At 43.6% G+C, this 20,448-nt stretch overlaps 1 protein-coding gene across 1 annotated transcript in view; it reads left to right on the forward strand.

Moving 5' to 3' along the window:
- CPQ (carboxypeptidase Q) overlaps nt 1-20,448 on the forward strand; it is a 240,020-nt gene that overhangs the window by 191,679 nt on the left and 27,893 nt on the right. The window contains exon 7 of the mRNA XM_067536932.1: nt 19,471-19,672. Coding sequence (XP_067393033.1) covers nt 19,471-19,672 — 202 coding nt within the window. The remainder of the gene's footprint in view (nt 1-19,470; nt 19,673-20,448) is intronic.

Raw genomic sequence — 20,448 nt, forward strand, 5'->3', positions numbered from 1 at the left:
AGACATTATTCCAGAGGGCAAGCGACAGTATCAGTACAGCCCTTTATGTGTCATGATAGTCAACAGCTCTTGGAACTTCTTATCAATGTGTATCTGTAAATACGCTTGACTCAGATCAATCTTGCTGAACTTTTGTTCACCAGCCAAGCCAGCGAAGAGGTCATCAATGAGGGGAAGAGGGTATTGTTCTGCACACAACACTGGGTTAACAGTGACCTTAAAATCCCCACAAATCCGAATAAACCATCTTTATTTAATACTGGAACGACTGGGGTTGCCCATTGGCTGTGGGTACCTGGTACTAAGACTTCATTTTTGACCAAGCGCTCCAGATCCACTTCAACTTTTGGCCTGATGACATATGGCACAGTTCTGACTTTTAGACATTTTGGTTGGCTGTCAGGCTTAATGTTTAATTTTACAGTGATTTTCTTCATACTTCCCAGATCCTCTCCAAAAACAGCAGCATGTTTCTTTAATACAGCTATCAGACCTGTTTCTTCTTTAGCTATCATGTACACTTCTGCCCACTTCAGCTGGATCTTCCTAAGCCATGACTTTCCCATTAAGGCTGGGTAATTGCTTTCTACCACAAACAGTGGCAATTTAGCAATCTGTCCTTTGAGCTCCACCTTAAGATCAGTAGTGTCCAACATGGCTACAGCTTCTCCAGTGTATGTCTTCAGAACAAAATTTTTGTGGGTTTAAGCAGGAGATGCTTTAGCTTCTCCTTATACACAGTGTCTGAGACCAGTGAAACTGCTGCGCCGGTGTCCAGTTCCGTGTGTACAGGTTTACCTTCCAACCGCGGGATTCCCAGTATTCATGTGAGCCAACTGCCATGGACAAGACATGGAGTGGCACTTCTTCTTCTCACTGGGTGGCATTTTGATCATCTGAGTCTGCTCTACCGCGTGCAGATTTTCCTTTTTTGTCCGCCAGACAGCAGGCTTCTTTTTCTCAGGTTTACCTGTTCTGTTTGACTCTTTTTCTTTTGTTTGCAGGCATGTTCAATGTGTCCCGTTTTGCCACATTGTCAACACGCCAGCATTCCAATGCATGGTGACCTGACTTTCCACAAAGGTAACATTTCCGCCTCCCCGCTGTCTTTTGGGTAGGTTCTTGTGACATCTTATGCACTCTGGTCGATGCACTGAGCTGTTGGGCTTCCTTTGCGGCCAGCTCCATAGAGATTGCAATTTCAATGGCCTTCTGCCATGTGAGCTGCGCCTTTGTTAATAGGCGCTTTTATATTGCTTTATTGTGCAGACCACACACTAACCTATTACGTAGGGTGTTATTTAACACATTATTAAATTTAGAGTGCTTAGCAAGTTTTTTTAGAGCTGCTACGAATTGCACAATTGTTTTACTTTTTAAAAAAAATTTTTTGTGGAACCTCAATTTTTTTTGCAATTACCATCGGTTCTGGATTTAGGATTTTTACAATGTTACTGTAAGATTTTGTTTTTGGCTTATTAGGATGCACTAAGCTGCGCAATAAAGTATAGGTTTTAGCTTTTACAACACAAGAAAATGGGCACCTATTTTGCATTTGTAATTTTATTTGTAATAACAAAAAGCTGAAAGTTTTAATTTTTTAGAGTTTTATTAAAAGATCCCAGGGGCCCCATAAATGTAGCCATTGCTGCCTCCTTTTTTTTTTTTTTTTTAATGTTTTTTATTTGTGTGTGTTGGGGTCATTTACACACAATTGCTGGTGATTTTTATTTACTAGCAGTGTTTTCAATTTGTTTGCTTTACTGTGGTTAGAACAAAGCAGAGCCGGTTTTAGTTTGTTTGAACTGTCAGTGCAAACAACCCAGCTCGCAAAACAGCAAAAAGGTTGGGTTTTTTTACATTGACTTTTACTCCTTTGCTGGTGCAGCACAGGTCATCCCATCCTCCATCACCACTTTTGTTATGTTAAATCCTTGGAAAGTACTTGTATTCAGAGAGAAATCAGCATGGAACACAAAGAGATGCAAACCCATGAAAAATCTTTATTGAACTAACACTAAAATCAGCCAGGACTGGCTGAGCTATCCCCTAATAGTCTGACTCTATTGCTATGGCAACAAGCTAAGCTCTGTTGCTATGGCAATCTAGGCAATTAGGCAAGACACAAAATACACAACATATACCTCACCCCGTACTGCAAATCTGGTGAAGAATTAACTCACTAGGACTGCTGCTACTGTCACAGCCTCTTGATCTCCTACTGGGTAAGTCTCAGGCCATTTTGTGAAGTAGTGCATAGCTACCAGCAAATATTGACTTCCTGCCTCCGTCTCCGGCAAGGGCCCAAGAACATCAATGGCAATGCACTCCATTGGTGCCCCCACAAGATACTGCTGCAAAGGGGCTCTCCTGCACCACACCTGGTCTGCTCACACACAGCCTCCAGCATGTAAATCACTCCCAGCTATACTGTATGAGTGCTATAGTCAGCCAGCCATGAATTACACTGCAGAGCAACATCAACAACCTCCCAGTCCCAGACTTTCCCCTCAAAATGTGCATCTTTTACTGCCCAGCACCCTCTTGAACAATACAAGCTCATAGAAAGTCCGTCATTTCATTAATAGAAAATGATGTGCACAAATCCTGTTATCCCAAATTAAGTTTCCGAAACACTTCAGTACAAACACACTAATTTAGATAAAACAATAAAACAAATGTATTAACTACAGAAAGATAGATTTTAAGTGACAACAGGAATGAGGCCTACAAGTCAGAATTGGTTACAAGGAAATGAAAGGTAAAACACAACTAACACCTAACAGTACAGTTCGGTTTTCTTCTGTCCGTTCTAGCTTTTAGCTGTGCCCCAGCCAGCTTTGATTAATGGCTAGCTCCAAACTGCATGTCAAAGTCTTGTACCAGCTCTGTAGAACTCAGTCTCATTTCTGGTGGTAAGCTTTGCAATACAATCAAAACTGGGCAACCGAAGTTGGCTACTAGTAACCCCCCCTCCCTTCTGTCCCTCTTCCCAGCCATTCATTTGAGCTATAATATTGAATTGAGCCAAATAACCTCCCAGGGAGTTTTTCACTCAAAGATAGCGAATGGGATTTTGCATTATTTGACCTTGGACAACCTGACCTCTCCCATCTAGGCCTCTGTGGGTAACAAATGAGGTTGAAAACTGTTGTTAATGTCTTATTCCTAGTCCTCTGATGGGTTTAGTTCCTCATCCAGGTGGCTGCCTTCCACTGTGATCCGTGACCCTTTGATTTCCTTGTGCATCGGAGTTTTTAGCTCTATAAATTCTTGCTGCAGCTCATTTCTGTTAGCAAGTTACAAATTAGCTGAAACTTGCTTAGTCTGTAGTTTTTTTTCATCTATGACAGTCAGATAATTTGCTGGTCACCTCAGCAATCCATTTTACTGGTCCAGCCTTGGTGCGCTGCAGCTGGGTTTCCCAATCTGTCCAAGCACTTCATAGTTGCTGCTCCAACAGAGATCTCATCTCAGCCTGCAAATCCCCTCTGACCCTTTTCCGGGACATCTCCAGTTTTTATTGTAGGTCTTATCTGAATTCCTTTGAAAATTCTCCAGCTCCTGTTTTAGGTCTTGTTTTAAATCTCACTGGCCATTTTTTATTTTTTCAAGCATCTCCATTATTTGTTCCTATTATATCAACATTATTAGGAATTTTAGACATCTCAGGGCATGGGGAGGGGGCGGTTTAATCATCAGTAACTTGGGTTAATTTAGTGCAACAATGTCTGTGTACACACAATACAATTAATTAAAGAACAGTAACTCTGCATTTGCGGCAAACTGAGGAATCCTCTTTCAAAGTCCATTATGATTGATGCAAATTAAGTTAGTTGTAGTGTATTATTCATATGCATGCAATGCTGCCATCCATTACTTTGGCAGTCCTTCTACTGCTATCACACACTGCTTTGCAGGCATCCATTATTGACCTTTTTACCAGTGTGCCCTCCACTACACTGGACTCAAGTTGACTGGTGTCCCATTCTCCACTTAAAAACTGGCATGGTGTCAGAATTTGCCCATTTGCTCCTAGATTCAAATATATTGGCATTGATGCAATATTGTTCCAGGAGCCCTACAACATGCCTTGAGAAGCCGGTTGGAGCCTGGATCTCTCATCACTCTCTGGGGAGATGCATCAATGCAGCAAGATCTTTGGACAGTCACCTGAATAAATATATTTTTGGGACATTGCTAAGCAAATATCTGTGAGGGGCCACAACCAAGATGACAAGAAGTGCCAGAAAACAGCAAACAGCTCAGAAAGACTTGCATTAAAAACAGGGACACCATGAAGAGGTCTGCCTTTGGAAATATAACCTGCCAATTTTTTGAGGAGCTGGATGGGATTTTGCACAGTTACATCACTACCAAACCAAAGGAGGTTGTTGACCCTACTGCCTCCCTCCGCAGTCCAGACCCACACCCTCTTAGGAAGATGAGCAGCAAGATTCATCAGAGGAAGAACACAATGAAGACAGTTAAGAGCTGTCACTAGAAAGCCAGGATCCCTTTGAGACTCAGGACCCCAATCCCAGCTGTTCCAAAAGTGAGCCCATTCAGAAAATCAGCCCAGGACTGAGGAGGCATATCTTGTGGAGAGAACCATGGCATGTATGTATCTATCTTTACAATTTATTATTATTCTGTACTGCTGGGCTAGCTTCTGTTCTGGGTGTCCCATGGCCTCGGCCATTTTTGGTAGATGTGATCTAGGACCCCTTCCGAGTCTCCACTCCTCAGCCTATACCATTCATTTTCCCTCTCACCCCCACATACCATGTTTTCAAAATGGCATCTGTTCTGACTGCGCAATTGGCTCCTGTCTCATGCTAAAGCCCTGAATATCATCTCTTTGCAAGCCCACACCACAGAGGGCACATACCCATCTACCTAATTTATTTTCCCTTCCCTACATCTGTCCTGCACGGCAACCTCCTCTCTTCCCCCCCAAACCCTGTCTGCCTGCTCAAAATGGCTGCCAACAACATGATGCAGTTGCAACCTCTACCTTACCTCCCCTCCCACAGCATATTTGAATAATGAAACCATTCAATTGTGCAAAATTCAACAGTTTATTGAGACAGTTGTTACAGGAAAAGATGTTTGGTTAGTGCTTGTAGTTTACATGAGGTGGACATGGGCATTACATGCTCATAAACTTACAAAAGCTACAGCACCCTGCTGAGGCATAAATGCCCTGTGATGCTCATTAGTACAGGAAAAGAAGCTTTTTTTAGAGATAATGGCAGCTCTTAATGGCTTTCACAAGCTTACTCAGAGAGTCTGGGAGCAGTTAATGCTTCAAATAATCAGTGCAGAGCCAGATCTGTAGTTCTCTGCATACTCAGCATGTCTACAGGGGAGATGAAGCAGAATTGAAGACTGAGAAAGAGCTCAGTTTTGATTCACACATTACGTAGGATAGCTGCATGGTAATTGCCCCCTGTATAGCTCACAGTTTCCTTCCACTTCTGCAGCGCTTCTGGGGGAGGGGCCATCTGGTGAATAATTTCACAGCGATTCTCACTGGTTTGCTCTTTGACGTTTAGAATAAGGCCATTCTCTGCCTCCCAGGTACAAACCTCAGTCTAACATCATCGTGAGTCAGGACTGCCTGAAGGGGATGTAAAGGGGATTTTTTAGTTCTTTCCAGATACACCCTGCTAACCCCTCCAACACCCCAGAGATGCACCAAAATTGCAAAACCAGACCAGGACATAATTTCAACCCCCCACAGCTTCCAAGGCCCAACTGTAAACCCAAGCAGCATAAGCTGCACACCCAAAAATCCCAGGCTAGCTTTCCTCGTGAACTCACCACTTACCATCTCTGAGATTCCTCCCAAGACTGTGAGGAATCTCAGGGAGGAGAAATCAGAAATACATGTAAAAAAAATGCTATCATTGTCTCTATGGAATATGAACAATGACCACTTGTATTTATTTTTCCTACTCCCACAGCACCTGCAGCAGCCAGATCCTCAATGAAAAGGCATTTATTGACAGCTGAGTATGTGGCTAACCTGAAGAAGAAGAAGAAGTGAAAAACTTGGGATGAAATGTTTGTGGACCTCATTGCAGACTCCCCACTCACTGCCACTCCTTCAAAAACAGAAACAAAAAACACCACCGTGGACAGATGGAGGTTATATTTGAGGTCTGAGAGGGAAAAAGGCAGGGAACTATTGAAAGAGAATGTTAAAATGGTCAGAGACAGCATCACAATGGCAAAAGACACTGTGGAGAAGAAAGGGAGATGCAGAGGTAACTCCCAGAGGTATAGACTCAGAATGCTCTTCTACATCACATGTTGCTATGGGCCCATCGACTATCAACTACGCTCAGCCAGGACCTACCCCTGTTCTCCAGCCCCTGGATAATACAAGGTTCTGGCAACACTGTCGTATGTTCTCTGCTGTACTTCTGCAACTGTGCTCCCAGAGGCCATTCCCCTCCCTGGCCCAAGTTCAGGGCAGTGAGAACAATTGCACATGGTGTCTTTAAAGACATCCAACCCTCTTGTAACTTTGAGCCACAACACTCAACACTGGAAGGGCCAAGACCAAGAAGAGGCAGAAGTAATGCATGTACTTGCCTGTGAATTAGAACACCTGCCCAATCCATTGATATGTTCTGCCCCCCACTCAACTGTCACTTTAAAATGTTCATACATTGTTATTTCAATTAAAGGGTTATTTCTAGTCGTTGTACAATAAATTGTTGTTTAATGATAAAAACCATTCATAAAGAGTTGGCAACACATTTTACATAGAAAATCCATATATTTTGCATGTCATACATTTTTTACAGAAGGATGAAGGCACAAATTCAGAAATAAGGAGTGACACCATGTGCCACTTCTAACACCATAAAGAGACTGAGTCCATTCCCCCCTTCACCCCCACTGCACCTCAGGATAACAGATGGAGGTACAGCTGCACATTTTCTGGCCTCAGACTCAAAGTGAGAGCAATAGGTATCCCTGATAATAATTGCCCTAGCTGTTTTCATTTTCTGTTGGATACCTTGCCGGCTGCTCAGGCCACTGAGCAAGTCTCTGCACCTCAGCATCCCACCCATGATAAGGGTTTCTTCCTCCTCTTACAAATATGCAGTAATAATTTTAGGCACTTTTTTCCTGCAACTTCCAAACTATTCCGAAACAGCACCACCTGCCTTTCAGGCTGCCAAGTGCACTCTTGTCATTCTGCCATTACTGACGTGATAGTTAAGCAAAACCTTCCTGCTAGCCAAGTGGCCTGTGAATGGCTTCATTAACCAAGGCAGCAGAGGAGAAGACAGGTCTTTCAGGATAATTAGAGGAATCTCTACACCATTAATGTCCATACTGATCCTGGGGGGTGGGGGAGGGGAATGGTCCTCTGTTCATTAAAGTAAATAAAGCCAAGAGCTGAGAGATCCTAGCATTGTGGACCTTTCCAGACCACTCTGCGTTTGTCTGTAAACCTACCAGCCCTTGGAACACCATGCAGAAATAACCCTTTCTGTTTAGAAACTCCAAGGCCTGGTGCAGGGGGCAAATGATAGACACATGGTCCCATCCATTGCTGTAATACAGTTTGGGAAACCCATGTGAGCAAAGCCATCAAAAATTTCCTGAGCATTACCAAGCTTTATAACACAGTGCAAAAATGCCTTATACATGACAGCACACATCTGTGTGAGAATGGCCTTAGTTGATCTCCCTCTACTGAATTGGTTGGCTACAGACTGGTAACATTCAGGAATGGCTAGTTGCCAGATGGCAATGGCGACCTGTTTCTCCACAAGTATGAGACACTGCCTGTTGGTACATTGCTGCTGCAGCTCCAGGGCTAGTTCAGTACAGAGCTAAAAAAAAAGTCACCTTCACCATCCTGAAATTCTGTCACTGCTGCTGGTCATCTCACATCTGCAGAGCCATTATTTTTGACCAATTAATGCTGGTTTCCCAATCCCAGAAATAGCACTGCGCTATGTGCAGCTGCTCAAGGAACAGCTCCTGTATTAGCAATTGCTCGGTGTTGTCCTCCTTCCTCCACCACTGCCAAAGGCAGCTCCAGCTGCTGCTGCTGGAGGAATCACTGCTGCCACACCATTTACATAGGAACAGCCATACTGCATCAGACCAATGGTCCTTCTAGCCCAGCATCCTGTCTTCCGACAGTGGCCAGTGCCAGATGCCTCAGAGGGAATGAACAGAACAGGGCAATTATTGAGTGATCCTTCCCCTGTCATCCAGTCCCAGCATCTGGCAGTCAGAGCCTTAGGGACACCCAGAGCATGGGGTTACATCCCTGACCATTGTGGCTAATAGCCACTGATGGACCTATTCTCCATCAACTTATCTAATTCTTTTTTTGAACCCAATTATACTTTTTGCCTTCACAACATCCCCTGGCAACGAGTCCCACAAGTGCATTGTGTGAAGAAGTATTTCCTTTTTTTTGTTTTAAACCTGCTGCCTATTAATTTCATTGGGTGACCCCTGATTCATGTGTTATGGGCAGGGGTAAATAACACTTCCTTATTCACTTTCTCCACACCATTTTTGATTTTATAAACCTTGGAAAAGTCGTCTCTTTTCCAAGTTGCTTGGTGGTGTGGTGGGTGGAGTTTAAAACCAAAGCCACCCGTGACCTGGCTTCGGGAGCTGAAATACAACCCAGGCAGCCTCTGTGTGTTCTCTTTTGCCACCGTAGTGGCATGGAACATTGTTGGGCCCATGCTTGCTGGCAGCAATTCCAAAATGGTGCTATCCCCTCTCTCCCCCGGAAAGAGAGAACTCATGGGACAGAGAGAATGGAACAGTTTTTTGTTTGTTTGTTTTGTTTTTAAATTTGATGCCAAGTCTCAGAATTCCACTGGCTTCCGACTGGCTTCTGCTATGCATCCCATAATGCACTGCGAGAGAAATTCCAGATGCACATTGCTCAATACTGAGGCAAGGGACCATGGGATACCTTTCAGGAATGCCACGTGCATAGTGCATGATAAGTCCCAGCCATATGTGTACAATGATGCAAATTGAAAGGCAGCTCACGTGCACGGTATTAATGTAGCTTGCATATTGCATGTTAATTAGCTAATGTCAACCCACTGCAAATTAAACTCCACATGTAGACAAGCCCTCGGTTGGTAGATATGTCAAAGAGGACACTTGGACAGGCTTGCTGTGGTATCATTGGAAGAGGATAGTGTCTCTTAAAATCTGGATTGATTACTGATCCTGTGGTGTTCAGCTGGACTAAGTTGTAGTGGAACAGACTATATAACATAAGAATTTTATGTAAATCCTTTACAAAAATCCATGTATGCAGGAGATGGAGACAGCAGACACACTATACTACGTGCATGATGCTGATAAGGGGAACATTGCCAAAGCAGATGGTGAAGATATAACCCATTTTCACTCTCCAAGGAGAATAGGTTCTGTCAGGGCTTGCCTAGTGATCTCTTAAAGAAGAAATGTTACCACTATATGGAATCATGTCATTCCATTCCCAGTCTTTTCCAAGAGGCCTGTGTTTGTTTGCTGTTGCTAGACTTGTTTGATTTTAGGTGTAGATTGAGTATTATCAATGATTACATTTGATACAATCAAATTAGCAGATAAATGGAGTGAATAATACCTAGCTCACTTTTAATTTGGCAGAAAAAAATGATTTTTCCTAATTTTTGTTATGCCATTACAGTTCAGCTCTAGATGTTGTTTTATGAAGACTGCACAGTTTAGGCTAATATGCATTTGATATCTAATTGGAAAAAATAAGTAAGAATCACATCCTCTTTTGTATTTGTTTTTTTCCTTCTTGATAATCTAACTACAAGAAATCCTCATTACACATAGTAACCAAATAAAGCAGATTAATTCTGTACATTCTAATCAAGCCTGAAAAATATCTTAACCTTTTAATGATTTATTGTGCAGATTTCTGGCAATAGGATTATGATAGCATGGGCACTACTTCTTGGTGGTTATTATTAAAAGTCAAATACATGAAATATTTTAAATGTGCCTTATTAAATGAAAGATGACTTGTATGATCTATCTAACTGGCTGGGTTTATTGTGACTCTAGTTGACTACAGAAGAGCGCATATTTAAAATGTATCTGTAAGCAGAAGGATTACTAGAAAGAAGGTAAATACTGTAAGTAAGTCAGCAGAGAACAGGACATGGATTTCCTTGAAATTGAAATGTGTTTATGTGTGAGTGCAAATGTACTATTCCCATGTGGCAGGGTAGAATAATGAAGAGAACAGCGCTGAACAAGTACAAGTACTATAGATGTATGATTTTAAGGATTCTGTATATACAATTTAACTGCATAAAATGGAATTGAATAGATTAGGTTTTTTTGCTTTGTCAATTTAGTTTTAGGTTCCAAGAAAATGTATTTTCTGGCAAGTAGATCCTTGAAGGGTGACATTACTATAGTGGGAATAATACAGTTCTGACATAATTGATGTAGCAACAATATAGAGATGATATCGCTACTTGGAAGATAAAGTTTTAGTGGTAAGTCATTCATAAGCCTATGTGTAGATTTATTTGTAACATTCTCAAGTATTTCTATGGCACCCGTTATTGCAATATCTGTGCACTATATGCCCTAATGATAGGGTGTACTGGCTGTTTGGTGTTCTATGAAGAGTGTCTCACACTATCCTTGCATCCTGACCTAGTGGCACCGGTAAGGTAGTATACTCACCACTAGTAGTGCTCCCTTGTATCAGGGTGTGATGCTACTAGGAATCCTTGTCTCTGGTGCCTCCTATAAGCCCATCTGCCTCTCAGTGGGTCTTCTGTGGCTCGGCCTGCTGGCCAAGTCTCACAAAATTCAGTCCCCTTCCAGAATAACAGAAAGGTCTAACTTGAACGTTCACAGAACATCGCAACACAAAAGAGCCTCCCCCTCACCCACAAGTTATTCCTTGGCCCATCCTTTGTGGTCGGTCTTCAGCGGCCCGCCCCCCCCTTCCCCCCCCTCCCCCCCCGGGCTCAATATTTCTAAACTTGGGCTGACATGCCCCTTCCTCAGGGACTGTTAGGGGAACTTCTGAGTTCTGGCCTAGGGATCCTGTATTAAGAAGAAACAACTAGAGTCCTGTAGCACTTTAAAGATTAACAAATTTCTGCAGGCATAAGCTTTCAGGGGCTGCAATCCACTTCTTCAGATGCATAAAATAGAAATCAGATAGGAGGTATATATATACATCCAAGGGTAAGAACCAACAATGGGAAGGGTAGGTGTAAACGAAGTCCATTCAGTTAGAGTAGATGAGGCCTATTCACCACCATTGATTAGAAGGTAAGAATGTGTGAACAGTGACAATTATTTCTTGTAATGAGATGACATTCCAAGTCCCTATTCAGACCCAGTTTGATTGTGTCAAGTTTGCATATGAGTTCCAGCTCTGCAGTTTCTCGCTGAAGTCTGCCATAAAAATCCTAGCAGATGATCCCTCACTCACTCAAGCCATGGGAGGCAGACCTATCCTTGCTTACAGACAGCCCCCAACCTGAAGCAAATACTCACCAGCAACCGTACACCTTACAAGAACATCAACCCAGGAACCTACCCTTGCAACAAACCCCGTTGCCAATTCTGTCCACACATCGACTCTAGTGACAACATCACAGGTCCTAACCACATCAGCCATGCCATAAGGAGCTCGTTCACCTGCACATCTACTAATGTAATATATGCCATCATGCCAGCTTCTCCTTTCTCTGCTGGACGAACCACTCTTCTGTACCTTTTGGACACCATTAAAGTGCTTTTAACTGACCCTACCTCAGGTCCTCCTGCACAGGAGCCTAACCTACTCCCTGTTCATATTCCTACCTGAAGGCTTTTAACTATTTTTTTTAACAGGAGAGATTGGGGTAAGCACCATCACAGCGCCCCTGGGGCGTTGGCCAGGACACCAGGGTTAACTGCCACAGTATATTTAATATATGAACAGAGCTGGTCAGGTGTTGTCTCTGAAAAACAGTACTTCCAACAGTGCAGTGTCCCAAAACACTTGCTCAGTATCGACTCAGAGGGCAGTGGTCTACATATGAATCACCAGCACCACTGCTCATAAAAATATTACCAGCTGAGATGGTCATTGCTTTCAGTTGCTACATTTAAATTTAGATTGAATCCTAGATTTGAAATGGCCTGATTCTCATTTTCACTGAGGCTCCTTTACACTGGCTGTGTGGTGTAAATGAGAATCAGGCCCTAGGTCTTCGGGGCAGGGATTGGTGTTTAGTATTTGTGCCATGCTTAATGCAATGGGGTCCCAATTGTATAGCTCCTTGGCTTTATATAAATATTAATAAGAAAATTCTAAAAACCTTAAATATCACAAATACTGCTATTCTTTCCCAGTTACACAGGCTAAGAGAAAGGAACTTGCCATAATAAAGAAGCCCATCAGGGTTATTAGCACCCATATAGTGGCTCTTTCTGTAGATAAATTTAAGAAAGTATAAGTGGCAAATCATATTTATTTAAGAAAAGGGATATTACAGGGAGTCTCCAAGGGAAACTAACATTCTTTGAGTGATAGTCCCTATATGGATTCCAGATGTGGGTGCTCATGCACATCATGCGCCGGAGCTGGAACTCTTGGTAGTAGTTTCCGTTGATCTGCATGTGTGTCATGTGATGGTTGCATGGTGCGTCTGAAGCCATAAGAGGCTGTACGGGTCGATGCCACTCCTGTTCCCTCTTACCATCGCAGAGTCAGAACCCCTGTTCCTTTGTGCTCTTAGCTTGATAAGAGAACTCTTTGTCCATTCCTACTTTGTTGTACATAGCCTTCCAGTTGTATATACTTATCCTATTGTTAGTTAGGTAGGCAGGCTTCCCCAGTGGACTTCTTCCCCTCGCGGGGTGACCCTCCCCTGCCCTCTCGGGGACTGTGCCCAGCAAGCCAACTTCAAAAACTGTGCTTCATGCCCATGCTAATGAGTACCAACGTTGCCTAAATTGTCTCAGCAAAGCCCACATCATTGCCCACTGCTCCATCTGCGTTTCATAACCACCTTGGACTTGGGAAGAAAGAGAACTTCCTCTCCGCAGACATCTGATGGAGGAGGCTATGCGCCCATGGGCACAATCAGACCTGGGACCGATGGATCCGCTGGAGCGGCTCTTGTCACCTTGCCAATATTGGTTCATTGTTCTCCTCCACCTCTCCATTTGCACCACAATCTGCCTTCCCACCCTCCCAGATCTCCTTACACAGGCACAAAGCTGCCTGCGGCACTCCAACCCGGGCCCACTCCACCTTACAGCGTGGTATTTGGATAGGGCTCACATGTAGACAGGGCGTTCTCCAGCCTCGTGAGCAACATCCTCATGCACAGCAGAGCCAGTCTACGAGAGCCTGCTACCAAGCAACACGGTGATTCTTCACCGCCTGGGCACACCGCCACCTCTACCCTCTGGACTCCATCTCCATTCCCATCCTCCTGGACTACCTTCTCCACTCCAGCCCGTTAGGCCTTGCCCACTCTTCTGACCATGTCTAGCTAGCAGCGCTCAGTTCCTTCCTCCCCCCTCTCCATCTTCACTCATCTGACCACTGCTCGCTTCCTTCATAGCCTACTCAATGCCTTCCTATCGGTGCAGAAACCTACTCTCTCTTGGGATCTGAATTTTGTCCTCTTTGCCCTAGTAAGCTGCCCTTCGAACCCCTCGTGACCTGCTCTCTCACCCACCGCCGTGGTCCCCATGTTCAGAGTCACGGTCAGACTCAAAGGCAGAGTCGTATACCTCCTGATGTAGTCCCTCGCCCCCCATCTTCCTCTGATGCCCACAGTACTGCTGCAACCGCAGAAGCTACACAGTGAACATAAGAAGCACAGCCATGGACATAAGGGCAGGTCCCCGTTGGAGACTGTCCCTAACCACAACATTGCTTCCCCAAACCGCACCAGGTCACCTCCTAAGAAGCCCTGCAAGGAACATAAGTTGAAGCACCACCGCAATCTGCAGGTGCCACCTCCTGCCACGGCTATCACTCCACCATTGGTGCCGTCAATGCCATGGGGCACCTCGGGACTGTCACGCTCAGTTTCATGTACACCAAGCTGCCTGTCTCTGGTGATGCCTATGGCCAAGCTGATGCTGCTGTATGCTGGGTCCCCTCTGCGCTCCAGTTTCATGGGCACATTGAGGTTTCCATCTCTGGCAGATGAACCTCTCCTACTCCTCCGTGAGCAGTGCCCTGCTCCACCCTGCTTCACACCGACAGTTCGGACAGCCCCGCCTCTGCCTGACCCAGTCTCAGAGTCTGCAGTCTAATTCCAAAGACTAAAGGAGGTCTCAGACCTGTTCTAGACCTGCGAAACCTCAACAGATTCATGAAGAAACTGAAATTTTGCATGGTATCCTTAGCTGCCATCATTCCCTTCCTGGATCTGGGGGACTGATACGCTGCGCTCTACTTGAAGGACACATACTTTCATATATGAATAATCCTGTCCCTAAGAAGGTTCCTCAGATTAGTGGTAAATCACATCCATTATCAATTTACAGTCCTCCCCTTTGGGCTGTCAGCAGCCCCACTGAGTTTTTACCAAGTGCATAGCAGTCGTTGCCACCTTCCTGAGGAGACATCAAGTGCAGGTGTTCCCATATCTACATGACTGGATTGTCAAGAACAGAGACAACTTGGACAAGATAGTCTTGTTCCCCCACTCAGGTTTTCAAAGCCCTCCTGTGATGGCTCAACCCTCAATTGGTAGGTGTGCGAGTACCCATCTCCGGGCCCCAGCCCTCGATGACTCTGGTCACGGATGCATCAGCATTGGGTTGGGAGCACATTTAGGGATCCTCAGGACTCAAGACCTCTTGTCCCAGGCAGAGCTCTCACTTCACATCAATGTCAGGGAGCTGAAAGCAGTTTGCTTAGTCTGCCAAGATGAGATTGGAAGATTTGGCAGGAAGCCATCTTGGACTATCTGCCGCACTTGAAACAGCTTGGTTTGGCGGTTCATCCTTAAAAGTGCACTTAGTGGCGATCTCTGTGTTCCATCCTGGATGGATGGTCGATCAGTCTTTGCCAACCCAATGGTGATATGTTTTCTCAAGGGCTTGGACAGGCTTTACCCCCAGGTTTGCCATCCAGTACCGACCCAGGATCTTAATCTGGTGTTCTCCAGGCTGATGGGGCCTCCCTTTGAGCCACTAGCAACATGCTTGCTTCTCAACCTCTCGTGGAAGGTAGCATTCATAGTCGCGATAACATCAGCCAGGAGGGTTCTGAACTCAAGACCCTGACATCAGGACCCCATACACGGTGTTCTATAAGGACAAAGTCCCATTGCAACCTCATCCAGCCTTCCTTCCTAAGGTGGTGTCCCAGTTCCATACAAGCCAGAACATCTTCCTCCCAGTGTTCTTCCCCAAATCATGTGCCAATAGCAGGGAACGAAGCCTCCGTTCCTTAGATGTCAGGTGGGCACTGGCATTCTACATCGAGAGAACAAGTCCATTTCATAAATTGAACCAACTCTTTGTCACAGTAGCAGACAGGATGAAGGGTCTCCTGGTGTCATCCCAGAGGATTTAATGATGGATCACATCCTGCATTAGGACTTGCTATGACCTGGCAAAAGTGCCAACCCCAATACTGACAGCGCACTGAGAGCACAGGCCTCTTTGGCAGCATTCCTGGCGCATGTCCCTACACAGGAGATTTGCAGGGCCACAACATGGTCATCGATCCACACGTTCACCTCATGTTATGCCATCACCCAGCAGTCCAGAGACGACGCAGCATTTGGCAGAGCAGCGCTTCAGTCAGCAATCCCGTGAGCTCCCACCCCTCATCCTACTGCATTCAGCTTGGGAGTCACCAACTTGGAATCGACATGAGCAAGCACTCAAAGAAGAAAAAACAGTTACCTACCTTTTGTAACTGTTGTTCTTTGAGATGTGTTGCTCACGTCCATTCCAAGACCCACCCACCTTCCCCTCTGTCAGAGCTGGCTGGCAAAAAGGAACCAAAGAGGCGGCAGGTTAGCGGGACCCTATATACGCATAGTGGTGAGACTCCAGGAGTGCCTGAGCCAACCCAATGGGTACCACTGGGGAAGAACCTTCCGATGACTGCACCTATTTGGAATGGACATGAGCAACACATCTTGAAGAACAGTTACGAAAAGGTAGGTACCCGGTTTATATCATTTGACCATATCTAGTATGAGGTTATTGCAATACTATATTTAGATCCAAATGGCTTAGAATCAAATCCTGACATACAAATGTAGGTGTTTCCTAATGCTAAGTGTAATTCTGTAACAGAAATCTTGAGCAAGATAGCCAAACTCACATCATGTCCAATATACTGGAACAAATATTTAACCAAATCTAGCAAATCAAGAGCAAGATTTTGTCATAAAAGGAAACTTTAGAGCTTTCCGTGTAAAGTGGCTATTCTTCTAATTAGGACTGGAGGAAAACCAGTGAATAACATCTGAGCCATTGGACTCCTCTTTCTTCCAAATTATCTTTAAGATTCTCAGATTTATAGAAAGGAGATAACAGTGTATTTTAAATAGCTCAAACGCTGCTGAAGCCTTTGAGAACAGCTTGTTTATTTAATCTGGGAGTTCTGGTCTCCCAGTACTACAGCTCTGAAAGAGGAAGTTGAGTGACTCAGTAGATTAGTCATGAGACTTTGGGAACATGGTCTGAGTCTCATGGCTGACCAAACATCATAATCTCTGTTATGTATTAAGTTTTCTTGAACTAAAACAAATGGCTTCCTGGTGGACTGGGATTCCCAGTTCCTGGTCTTTGTGGGGCTTGTTACCTTTCTGACAGAATCAATACCTTGAGAGGCTCATGAGATCTAGATGTTTTGGTTCCTTTTATAGATTGAAAGGCAGTGATTTCAAGGTTTTAGCTGCTTGCCTTATTGGTTGAAAGGAAGGAGGGGAAATATGCTTAAAATGTATTTTAGCTTTGTTTGATAGGAATACATATTTAAAAATAAATGAGGGGAAATACTGGGAAGGATCGGTTTATTTGCATATGCAAGCAATAAACTGTGTTTATGCATTTCAAAGTTTTAATGTAAGAAGTAGCTGTAACAAGCCAGAAAGAAGTTACCTCTTTTGTGGCAGATTCATCCTGCACTAAATATAATCTGATGGACAGGGCCAAGTCACAGGAATGTAAAGGATAAATGTCCTTGATATACAGTGAGTCAGGCAGGCACCTCCCATTAACAAGAGCCAGTGTGTTTCATTTAATTCTCTGTGCTGTGTACCATGGTGAGAATTATACCATTAAGTATGTTGCATTATTGCAAGATGCAGCAAATAGATTGTTCCCTGACAAAAATGATTATCTCAGAGGACTGCATTTTTAATGAACTTGCATATGGATGAGGTTTTCAATACAGACAGAGGTGGAGGGAACAGCTGAGCCCACAGTTATTCCGTAATCCTACAGTTAAATTAAACCGTTCACTTATGAGAACAAAATGCAGTCTCAGCCTGTTTTGATAAACAGCAGTTATCTCTGCACCATCTAAAGGAAATAAAGGATACTCTTACATGAAACATAGTTCTTCCCTCATACGTAGGAACCTTAATATCTTATTACAAATGCTAAAGTTGGTGTGGTGAAATCAGACCAGACCACCTCTTGTGGAGCCTGCATTACCTTTGTTTTCTAACTCCATTATGCATATACCTGTAATTACTCATTACATTCTAATGGATAATTAATGCCTAAATGCTTAAAAAATTAATGCTTAAAAAAGATAGCCTTCTCAAAGATAAGGAGCAGGTCTAACCTTGTGGCCTGTTTCTTCCTCCCCACCCCCATCCTGATCTGGTTTCACTGTGCAAAGGTTCTGTTTTCATGCCCCTTCAGCATGTGCTAACAATTACAAGTTAAAAAGTTCAGTCATCCTGACATCTGCTGGAAGAGCAGTACAGCAGTGCACAGACAATCCAGGAAGTTTTTGGAGAATGCTGGGAACAACTTCCTGCTGCAAATGCTGGAGGAACGAACTGGGGGCCATGCTCCTCTTGACCTGCTGCTCACAAACAGGGAAGAATTGGTAGGGGAAGTAGAAGTAAATGGCAATCTGGGCAGCAGATTGAGATGGTCGAGTTCAGGATCCTGACAAAAGGAAGAAAGGAGTGCAGCAGAATACGGACCCTGGACTTCAGAAAAGCAGACTTTGACTGCTTCAGGGAACTGATGGGCAGGATCCCCTGGGAGGCTAATGTGAGGGGGAAAGGAGTCCAGGAGAGCTGGCTGTATTTTAAAGAAACCTTATGGAGGGCACAGGAACAAACCATCCCAATGTGCAGAAAGAATAACAAATGTGGCAGACAACCAGCTTGGTTTAACAGAGAAATCTTCGGTGAGCTTAAACACAAAAAGGAAGCTTACAAGAAGTGAAAGCTTGGACAGATGACTAGGGAGAAGTGTAAAAATATTGCTCAAGCATGCAGGGGTGAAATCAGGAAGGCCATTGCAGTTGCAGTTAGCAAGGGACGTGTAGCGTAACAAGAAGGGTTTCTACAGGTATATTAGCAACAAGAAGGTTAGGGAAAGTGTGGGTCCCTTACTGAATGGGGGAGGCAACCTAGTGATAGATGATGTGGAAAAAGCTGAAGTATTCAATCCTTTTTTTGCCTCCATCTTCACAGACAAGGTCAGCTCCCAGACTAGTGCACTGGGCAGCACAGTATGGGGAGGAGGCGAGCAGCCCTCAGTGGTGAGAGAACAGGTTAAGGATGAGAACCCATATGATTGCATTGCAGATCGGGCTGAGAGGACATTTCCATCCTAATTCTCTATTCCAAGTTACTTGTAACTTTTTTACCTTTCTAAATTGAAATTTTTCAGGCTATTCAACTCAACCAAGAAGTAAATTATTTTAAAAAATATCTTAATTAGTTCAGCAATTTTGTTGTCCAACAGTTGGGAAGGTGGCTTAGTTTTAAGCAGCTTTTCAGACACTTCCTTGTGCTCTGATATCTCAAAGGCTTTTCATTTAAACCGTTTAGCATGCCTATTCCTAAATTAGGAACTCCTGCCTTTGCCACATATGAAATAATTTGCTCTTGAAAGAACCAAGTGACAGGCAATTAAAAATAGCACACTGAGCATGCACAGCACACTCTATTGCTGAACTTGAGCAAACCTGTGGCACCAGGGTGAGAGGTTTTGAACGTTCACTAGTGTGAATATTTGTGTGAAATCATTTTCATCGTTACCAGTGAGTCCATTTAGTATAGGTCTATTATTTTGGGGGAGCACTGCTCAATATCTTTTCTTGTAATAATATATATCTCCTCTCTGTATTGTCTTTAATTTTTTGATATTGCGTGCTCTGTTAGTAACAGGTAGCTAATGGCATATGTTGGATTCTTACCAAAAAATGGTTTGCAAGTAAATATTAAAATGTTCTTTTTTTAATGTATTCAGGGTAACATCTCCAACTTTGACATTGTCATGGAGTCTGATGAGGGTACCTTCATGCCGATGGGCCTGGCTTTTACAGGCAGTGATAAAGCTCGTGCCATCCTGAAGGAGATTATGCAGCTGCTGCAGCCTATCAATGTTACAAACGTTTATGAAAATGGTGGTGGAACAGACATTGATTACTGGGTGAAAGACGGAGTACCAGGTGAGAATGCTGGATGAAGTCAGACAAAATGGCTGAGCTGGCCTGGTTGTTTCTCTATGCTATTACATCTTAAATTCAGGTTGTAGCTCCTGCACTGTTTGATGTTTGACAACATTTTTTAAAAAAACTTTTCCTTGAGTAACATTTATTAGAGAGGAAATCCATAAATATTTAAGGACTAACCTACAGAATTAGGACAGAATGTATGTTTGAGCTTCAGTTTAATAAAGGTTTAGATTATATGTGGGACAACATCCCTAAAATCTTTTCAGGTTTTATGATTTATAATAATCTTTCCTATACCAGTAGTTTAAAAATAGTAGGGAATTCCCTCTGCTTTATTCTAACACAGGACCCCAAAACAAAAAAATCCCTTTGAAATTCAGCCCATATCTCACTTGTTCTTATTTTATTTAATTTAATTTAAACATTAAATTGTTTTCAAGAAACTCATTCTGTTGGGATTCAGCACTCAGAAATCAAAAGGTGACAATGCACTAAAATCTAGTGGAGGGCAGAGCCCTATAAATGTATTTGAAAAATAGTTTCTATATTTACTCTCATTGACTCTTCTGAGCCTCATACAGGTGGCAATCTTCTTGCCAAAGTACCGTGACTTGAAACTGGGGCGGGACAAAACTTTTTTGGACAAATAGTTTATTTGCTGAAAAATGCAGTTTCGGGTTGACAGAAACTATTTGCAAATTTGACCTAATAGCTCAGCTGGGGAGCTGTGTCCCCTTATAATCTTTAGCTGTGTGTGTGTCATTCTGCCC

Source organism: Emydura macquarii, unplaced genomic scaffold (genome assembly GCF_026122565.2).
Source record: "Emydura macquarii macquarii isolate MOO-44397 ecotype Brisbane River unplaced genomic scaffold, CSIRO-AGI_Emac_v2 contig_383, whole genome shotgun sequence".
Taxonomy (NCBI): Eukaryota; Metazoa; Chordata; order Testudines; family Chelidae; genus Emydura; species Emydura macquarii.